This window comes from Gadus chalcogrammus, chromosome 3, assembly GCF_026213295.1.
Source record: "Gadus chalcogrammus isolate NIFS_2021 chromosome 3, NIFS_Gcha_1.0, whole genome shotgun sequence".
In the NCBI taxonomy this organism is placed as follows: Eukaryota; Metazoa; Chordata; class Actinopteri; order Gadiformes; family Gadidae; genus Gadus; species Gadus chalcogrammus.
Window position 1 is genome coordinate 20,814,499 of NC_079414.1, and position 8,608 is coordinate 20,823,106.

The window sequence follows — 8,608 nt, forward strand, 5'->3', positions numbered from 1 at the left end:
AGTTGCTAATATATTTGAAAAATGTGTGAATTATTAAGTAATAACTCATTGCACTTCCATCAGCACATTTTTAAACATACCCCGATTGTTATAAAGAACTAGTGATATCTTATGAGTGACTTTATTTGACTATTTTTGTGTTTTTGTGTTAGGGGAACCTCTATGAATGGTGAACTTGGTAGAATTATAAAAACCTTGGCATACAGTTTGTTGAGCACTCACACAAAACCCAAGGCCAGTGCACATGCTGAAAAATTGTGGAGGCTTCATGTTGAACTGAAGAAAATTGCAACGGCACATGTGAGCGTGAGCTCTTCCTCAGTGAACACAGAGCGAAGTGAGGCCACCTTCTGTTGTGTTGAAAGAAATGAAAAATTGAGAAGGAGACAGAAAAGAGAGAGCTATAACCCATCCTTTGTGATCTTCTTACATGGCCAAGATGGACTCCTGTGCACCAGTGGAAATAAGGGGATATAATCACGAAATCCAAACACCTTTTTCTTCTGCATTGAAATAACTCAGCTGTCAGCTTTTCCACACAATAAGAAACCCATGATTGTTTTGTTTTTTCTTCTTAATTTTTGTAATTTTATGTCATTACATGAATTGAAAAGACGTCTCCATGGAAACGTAACAGACTCTAAAGTGATGATAGTCTTTGGCTGTCTGCAATAACATCCCTGTTTATAACTTTTATAAACATCTTTGAGAGATACTCCAAGGATAAATGGATTTATTATTTACAATGCACAACTACCCATTTTAAAACGTTCTCCCACTGCGAGGAAGAATCATCATCAACTATACGGCAAAGTTGAGTTATATATGAGACAGTCTTTGGCAATTTTAAACCTCAAACCTGCCTTCATGCGAAAACGAACTAAACACATCGATTTTTGTGTATTGTTGGATCATCCTTTGTTTTATACAATCATTCCTAATAAAAACAACCTCAACAATTGTAATTCCAGTTTCCACAGCATTTATTGATATCTCTGAATGCATATCACTTGACAACATGAAAGAGGGAGCTTTGGCAAACACACACAAAAACAAAGTGAGATACGGGTAATAATAAATAATCAACTTACTGGATAACATTAATAAATAATGGCAAATACTCAGCCAACAGCCACGTAGGCCTATAGTCCACAGCACATTTAAAAGGGACCTTGAAATAATGATGTTTTACTATTAAGACCACCATGGAATAGGCTGTTGAAGCACCGCAACGGTTATCGATATGTGTTTCTTATTGAATCTTGCACTTCTCAAAATTTTTACAAGGCTTTTGTGGCTGATGAGGTCCCATGATTTGACGAAGATCTGTGCTGAAACTCGGCCGTCGTGCTAGTGGATGCAGTGCGCCGCACGCGTCATCGCTGCGGGGCGCCTGGCTCATTCTGCCGTGCACGTGGTCCGTGCACATTGCCTGGTACGAACGTAGAGAGACTTTGCGGTGCTGCGATGGGCCGGTTTCCGCAGGCAAGCCCCCTTGCTTCGCCAAGGCCTCGAATACTTTATCTAGGTTAGTACTTTCCTTGGCAGAGGTTTCAAAGTACGCACAATCCTCGCCAAGCGTTTGCATCAAGTCTGTTTGCGGTATAGCTCTCTCCGACAGCGGTAGATCCATCTTGTTGGCGCACACCACGAATGGAACAGTTGCGCACTGACCCGGCACACATATTTGGTTTAGTTTGGCCTTTGCTTCCAGGATCTCTGTCCGCAAGGCGCACACCTCCTCGAATGAGCTCCGGTCGTCCAGACTGAATACTAGCAAGAAAACGTCACCTGCGGAAATAAGTACATTAACATTAACTATTTATTTGACATGTATATGTGTCGTTCTCGAAACTACATTTGATTTAACAATTGCAAATACAAAATATTTGCAACCGCAATTACGCAGAGATTACGCACCAGTTAGAATGGAGAGGCGCCGTTTGGCTGGAAAGCTTCTTTCTCCAGACGCATCCAGGATGTCAATTTGATATGTCTCTCCGCGGATACGGAAAAGCTTTCTATGAAAGTCCTCAGAAGTTGGCTTGTACTCTTCCACAAATCCATCCCGGAGGTACCTTCTGAGAATCGAGGTCTTTCCGACCCGCGGAGCGCCGAGCACCACGATGCGCTTACAGTTCTGGTGTTTCCTGGACTTATCTTTGCAGGGCTCCTGTCCAAGCGGACTCAGGCGGGTAGGACCATTAACCACTAAAGCTGCCAATTGATCGAGCGGGGAATTCTTGCAGGAATTCCTGCTGGATGGCGAGGACCCGCCCTGCTTCACGATTGCCTCAGATCGCGTCTTACATTGTTTCCATTGCAACGTCGCCAGTTTCAGCATACCCATCCCTGCTTTTATTCCACTCGAGCACAAATGCTGCGACGCGTTCCTGTACGCAAGAACAACTTTTGAAGAGCCTGCTCGATCGACGGTCGAGCGGCTGGATTGGGGCGAGATTGCCATTTTGGACTGTAAAACAGGGGACATGCTGTTTAGCTCCATGGTTTTGTGATGAATTCATCAAATCCTAAGGCGTCGACAGCTCGCTCAGACCAGCGGGTCGATCCAAGTGAGACCTGTTCGAGCCTCTCCTCCCAGTGGTTGATGTGGTCTTTGCGATGTCTTTATACGCTGTCGTAGCTCCGTGCCCATTCACGTCACCACAATGTTTCCTTCCTTTGGCTCACTGATTGGCAGTAGCGGTGGTCGTGTTCTCGACAACAACACACACGGTTTTGTTTTGCTGTCTGCACAGGAGCGCGCAACGTTAGGTGTAGCGCCTAATTATGTTAATAACTGGCGTGTCTGTTTAATTTCTAATGTGGTTTTGTACTCATTGACCAAACAAGTATGTAGGCTTACGGATTTCAGAGATTAAGGTCAGAATTCTGACTTAAAAATCGGAATCCTGACTTAAATCTCAAAAATCTAAAAATAATAATCACATACTGCCCTCATCCTCTTCCTATGGGCTTTTCGTCACATGAATAAATCGTGCTGTAGGTCAAAGTTAGGAACTATAAATTGGCGCTGCCAGAGCACCGCAGACTTGCCCCAAGCGTCCGTTGCTATGGTCACGACATAGCGAGCGAGAGGGAGGAAGTGGTAAGCTAGCTCTTATATGGTTGTACTCTGACGGTAATTATTCTAAAAGTTATATTAAATATGTCCCATAAACATGGTTAGTGACGTTATCAGGTTAAATAGGAGGGTTTAGGATTGGATTGAGTTGCGTGTGAAGAGTAGACAACGTATAGTGGTCACTTATAGGCTATGGCTCATGTTGTTGCTACCGAGTCTGGTGAAATAACTCACCAAAGGGACTTCAGAACCCGAACTGCACCAGGTAAGTGGGCCTATGGATTACCCCCCTTCTTATTGTGGTGTATCCCCTTCTCTCCTGTTTTCTGTATATTTCCTCTAAAAAAAACCGTGTGAAGTTGACGGCAGCATCTCTCTTCCATCAGGGTGTGTTAATCGTTCCAAATTAATGCAAGTCAAAAGCATACAACCTAATGTGAGTACAGCCTATTCGTCGAGTTAATGATCCAGATGAGCAGCTTCCTTGTCCCTCCCCTCTTCTCTCCAATGTTCTCTCCTCCCTGCTTTCTTTCTCTCTCCTCTCCTTCTTCCTTCCTTGTCTTTTATCCACTGTCTTGTTTCCTTTCCCCTCTCCCCTCTCCTTTTTCCTCCCTTCTCTTGAAATGACGTCACAGCTATTGCAGACTCTAAGATCAGAAAGCCAAGGAAACCAAGGAAATAGCCAAGTTCTTTCAGGGAAAATACACTGAATAGTTCAAGCAATAATATACAGCGCATGTGTGCTTCAGCTTCATTCACCAAAGCCTCCCACTGACTCCCGGAAGCAAGAAGAAATGACTGGAGCCCTGACGCGGAGGATACGAACAGGCCAGCAAGGCTGTAAAACAGTTGAAGAGGCTGAGGGCCAGCTCTGCCAAGCGGAGGGCACAATGTTGCTGCGCCACACAGGTGTAATGGACTTGGTCTTGGTCTAGTCTTAAATGAGTCTTAGATAATCATGCTCATTTGCAAGGTTGCCTCTGGACCGCATGACTATGTATATAGTATATAATATTCCATCTAGACTATTATGTACATACCCTCAACAAATGCATAGTCTTTTTTCATATGCTGCCCAAATAAACCAAATGACTACAATTCAGGATTTTATTCAGAGTTTAAAATATTCAATTAAAATAAGCATATTTGTTTGTGGAATCGAATATACCACTCATACCACTGCTTTTGTGTTCCTCGTCTCTCATATCTCAGGGCACAGAGGGCCCCGCTACGACCATCAAGGCGTGGTTCTGCCCCACAGCATTCTGGGTAACCTGCAGGACTTCAAGAGTTATTTGGAGACCAGGGGAGAGACTGAGGTAAATAGGGAATGAGTAAATATGTGCCGGGATGGGTTTCCCTTAAAAGGGAGGCACTCTTAACAAGTAAAAGGTAGAATTGTATTATTGGTATGTGTTTCATTTATTATATGGTTATAATAACTATTAATGACTCAACATGTATTTGACTCAGAGCCACACACATGGATTCTGTGGCTCAATTGTGTTGGTGTTTATGTCTGCGCTCGTGTGTGTTTGTGTGTGCGTGTGTGTGTGTGTGCGCATGCATGTGCATGTCATTTACCAAACTGACATTGTCATTGATTACTGAAGGACCAATTCAGTGGACTACTCGGAATTCTCAAGACTGGACTATAAGCGGTCGAAACTCTTGGTGACTTGGTGCTCACCCCCTCTTCCCTGTCCTCCCCCCACGGCCCCCAGTCAGTCCGGAGGCTGCGAGAGACCACCACAGAGGCTCTGAGTGGACCCTCCTCCTCTGCCCCGGGGGGGGGGCACGCATACAGAGGGGCTGAGGACAGAGGCGGCGGGCTCTCTGCCGGCCAGGCACACACCCAGAGCCACGCCCTGCAGCACTGGAGCACACACATGAGGCAGCGGCGGCGGCAGCAGGAGTCTCTAGCCAGTGAGTTCACGTAGGAGCCAGTCTCAGGGGAACCGGCTGCAACCGGATGGTGTCTATTCTCACCTTTGTACAATAGAGTTTAATGCGTATGCAAATTAGATTGAAGATAAAATGCATGGATCACCTTCAGAATATCACTCCGCAGAAGACTCACAGGACATTGGCGTGATGGCGCCGGCAAACATGAGGTTCACTGCCGACCTTTCAACCCAGCTGAAACCTTGTCGCCACAAACATTTATTCACTAAACCAATCAAACGCTTAAACACAATGGAGCTCAAAGAAACATGAACAGGGGGCGCGATATTAACCCAAATAACATAGGAATCAGTCCAAGAGGGTCATAACGGTTTAATATTGAGAAGAAACCCATTCATCCAAATGCTTACATTGGTGATACCAATCCAGGTCCTTTGAGGAGCAGGCGTTGGGGGTAAGGATGTCTATGCAGGTTGGCCTGTGTGCTTTGGGGATTGAAGCCAGCAGAGCGTACCTTACAGTAGGGGTCGGGCACCCTATTCTCCACCCCATGCCCTAACGCCCCCCAGTGAGTGACGATGTGAATACACCACCACTAGAGTCAGTAAAGATGGAACTGCACCATGGCAGTCCACACCAGTCAGGGAATGAGTTATATACACGTTTAATTTGTATTATATAAAATATATAATATTATTACATAGTATTTATGTTCTAAACAATATGTAATATCACGTTTTTTTTTAAAAAATCTTTATGTTTCTCCTCTTCGTCTAAGAGTCGCTCCACAGGCCGAAGGACTGGTTGCTGATGAACCGAGCCAACAGCTTCCGGAGGGTTCAGGAGCAGAGAGAGCTTCTGAGCCTCGTCCTGCCAGCCATACAGCCAGGACATGTAGGTGAACCATCTCCTCAGCCATGGTACCCTCATAATGTACTATTCCATTGGCCGCTGGACCAAAAGCTTGCCAGAATGCCACATAGCCACATAGTAGTACTTCTGGTGACGTATCAAGCACACACTGGTTCCAAGTAATTATATGGCATAATATAATTGCTATTATCAAATGTAGCATGTGTGGTCTGTGTGTTTGCATGTGTGTGTGTGTGTGTGTGTGTGTGTGTGTGTGTGTGTGTGTGTGTGTGTGTGTGTTTGTGTGTGTGTGTGTGTGTGCGCTTGTGTGTGTGTGTGTTTGTGTGTATTTGCATGTATGTGTGTGTGTGTGTGTGTGTGTGTGTGTGTGTGTGCGCGCTTGTGTGTGTGTGTGTGTGTGTGTGCGCGCTTGTGTGTGTGTGTGTGTGTGTGTGTGTGTGTGTGTGTGTGTGTGTGTGTGTGTGTGTGTGTGTGTGTGTGTGTGTGTGTGTGTGTGTGTGTGTGTGTGTGTGCGCGCTTGTGTATGTGTGTGTGATGCGGACCCAGGGCTACCGTGTGGGCAGTGAGTTCTGGTCCCAGCCCGAGTGCTTGGGGGACGAGGTGGGCGGGATCGTGGCCACCCTGACTCGTAGCCAGCGGGGCCAGCGGGAGTCCTTGGTCCGCGTAGGACAACCACGCAGCGTCCAGCATGAGTCAGGTACACTCAGGAGGAACATAATTACAACCTGCCACCCATTTACATGCACCCATTTGCAGGCCTATATAAATATAGGCCTGCTGTAATTATAAATGTAACAAAATGTATTTTGTTCTTATTGTATTTTAGGTTGCCTATTGACAGCTGGAAATGAGCCAAATAGGCTAAAGCTGCTCCTTTTACTGTCGTTAATCATAGGGGACTGTCCACGAAACAATAAACAAATAAATAAGCTAAACTGAACTAAACACAACTAAACTAAATGAGAGAAGACCTAAGTCATATTCTATATTGAAACATGAGCACCCATCCGTGGGCTGATCTATTTATTCTGCATTCATTTTCTTCTCTTTTAATTTGCCCTTTCTTTGCAAGAGCACATTTCAGTAGTATCTGTCAGAGCTTTTCAATAGAATCTGTAAAAGCTTTTCACAATACCCCATGACGGCGTCACAGCAGTGCATATGAGCATGTCATAGTTCCGTTGTTTGTATGATAGTGTCTATATAGCGTCTGCAAAAGCATCTCATTTGCTTGTGGCTGAGGTTTTCAGTATTTATGTTTGACGGATTCTCATCAGTTAATGTGTTTCTATAACGTGGGGAGACATTTACATTTAGGTCAAACAGCAGACGCTTTTATCCAAAACGACGTATAATAAGTACATATTATTACAGATTACAAGAAAGTGAAACATTATATCGCTGTGTACAATAAGGATGTTCATAGAAACAAGTGTAAAGCACTGACAGTCGCTAGGTCAACCCATTCCCCGTACACAACAAAGACAGCTAGGATAAGACGCCTCATAACTAAGTATTATAAATAAACACGACACACAATAAGTGTGTACATTAATCTGTAGACATCTTTGTTCCTTCAGGGAATGTCGTGTCAGAGAAGTATGGTCCCGCCCCTAAAGGGTGGAACCAGAGTGAATACCTCCAGCGACAACAGCAGCAGATCCAGCCGCTTCTCAAGGAGCGGGACCTTGAAGCGCCCGTAAGTCGGTAGCTGCCGTGCTCACTCTCAGCCACTTTGGATTGACTGACGCATCTCCTGAACCACTGAATGACTCGATTATGACCCGGCTCAGAGCACAGCTACACCCGCCCGTCTGCTGAACACAGTTTAGCCGTAAGCTCTGAACTAGGACTTAAAACTGGTGCTCTGGTCACACAGTCAAACATAGATTGGAACTCTCTGTTAAGTGATCTATTTAAGGTTTATATTAACTACAAATTATGCATAGCTCAATTTAGATTATTCATTCCTTCAATCATTAGTAGTCAGTAGTTCAACTGTCCAATCTTTGTATAAAACACAAACCTTTCCATGAATTGTTATTTTTCAAGTTTTTTGTTTGAGTGCAATCGATATGCCTGTTAAGCTTGTTAGGTATAATCTAATCTTGGATTCAGCAGTCCTTTAGCAGAACTTCTGGGGGGAGATGGCACAAAGCCTTAGCCGGAAACCAGAAACTGCATTGTGGAGAATTACGCCCTATTTACTTTTCTCTTGTGTCCGGTCATTTAAATGGATAAAGATTTCAAAAGGGGATTTTAATCGGTTTTTCTACAGTGGCCTCACTACACAGTGTTGCTTTGAAACCTTTACAGACACTCTTTTAAAGTAAACTACTGCTGTACGAGTTTGTGTTACAGATCCTGCCTCCAACGACAGCATTCAAAACAAATATGAAGCGAAACCATGTGAAACGGCACGTTCACCCTTTAGACATCAAACCAAAGTCAACCTTTCTTCTGTACTACTATCATCCTTGTTGTTTTGTCCCTCTGTTTTGCACGACTGACCACTATATATATAAATTGTATATTTATCTATCTCTATGTGTGTTTTTAATGCCATGTTCAATCTGGCCTTGGAATAGAGCATCTTTTATCCGTCGCCAGATCAGCGGGTGGCTGGCCTGTCCAGAACACTCTGTCTCTGCCGCTGGTGCTCTTTGCTCATGTTACCCCATCCAGGACCACTCGGTTTCTGGATGTGCTTTAGCCAGAACAAAGAACATGCACAGAGGAAGACAC

The 8,608-nt window shown here is 44.4% G+C and overlaps 2 protein-coding genes across 2 annotated transcripts in view; one reads left to right on the top strand and one right to left on the bottom strand.

The window, feature by feature from the left end:
- rasd2b (RASD family member 2b) lies at nt 1-2,701 on the bottom strand. The gene is made up of 2 exons (XM_056586610.1): nt 1,921-2,701; nt 1-1,791 (listed from the first exon to the last, which is right to left on the bottom strand). The coding sequence occupies exons 1-2, from the start codon at nt 2,504-2,506 to the stop codon at nt 1,253-1,255; spliced, it is 1,125 nt and encodes a 374-aa protein (XP_056442585.1). The 5' UTR covers nt 2,507-2,701; the 3' UTR covers nt 1-1,252.
- mycbpap (mycbp associated protein) overlaps nt 1,268-8,608 on the top strand; it is a 15,524-nt gene continuing 8,183 nt past the window's right edge. The window contains exons 1-8 of the mRNA XM_056586609.1: nt 1,268-3,350; nt 3,472-3,521; nt 3,835-3,994; nt 4,298-4,404; nt 4,810-5,011; nt 5,769-5,884; nt 6,410-6,560; nt 7,444-7,562. Coding sequence (XP_056442584.1) covers nt 3,278-3,350; nt 3,472-3,521; nt 3,835-3,994; nt 4,298-4,404; nt 4,810-5,011; nt 5,769-5,884; nt 6,410-6,560; nt 7,444-7,562 — 978 coding nt within the window. The 5' untranslated portion in view covers nt 1,268-3,277. The remainder of the gene's footprint in view (nt 3,351-3,471; nt 3,522-3,834; nt 3,995-4,297; nt 4,405-4,809; nt 5,012-5,768; nt 5,885-6,409; nt 6,561-7,443; nt 7,563-8,608) is intronic.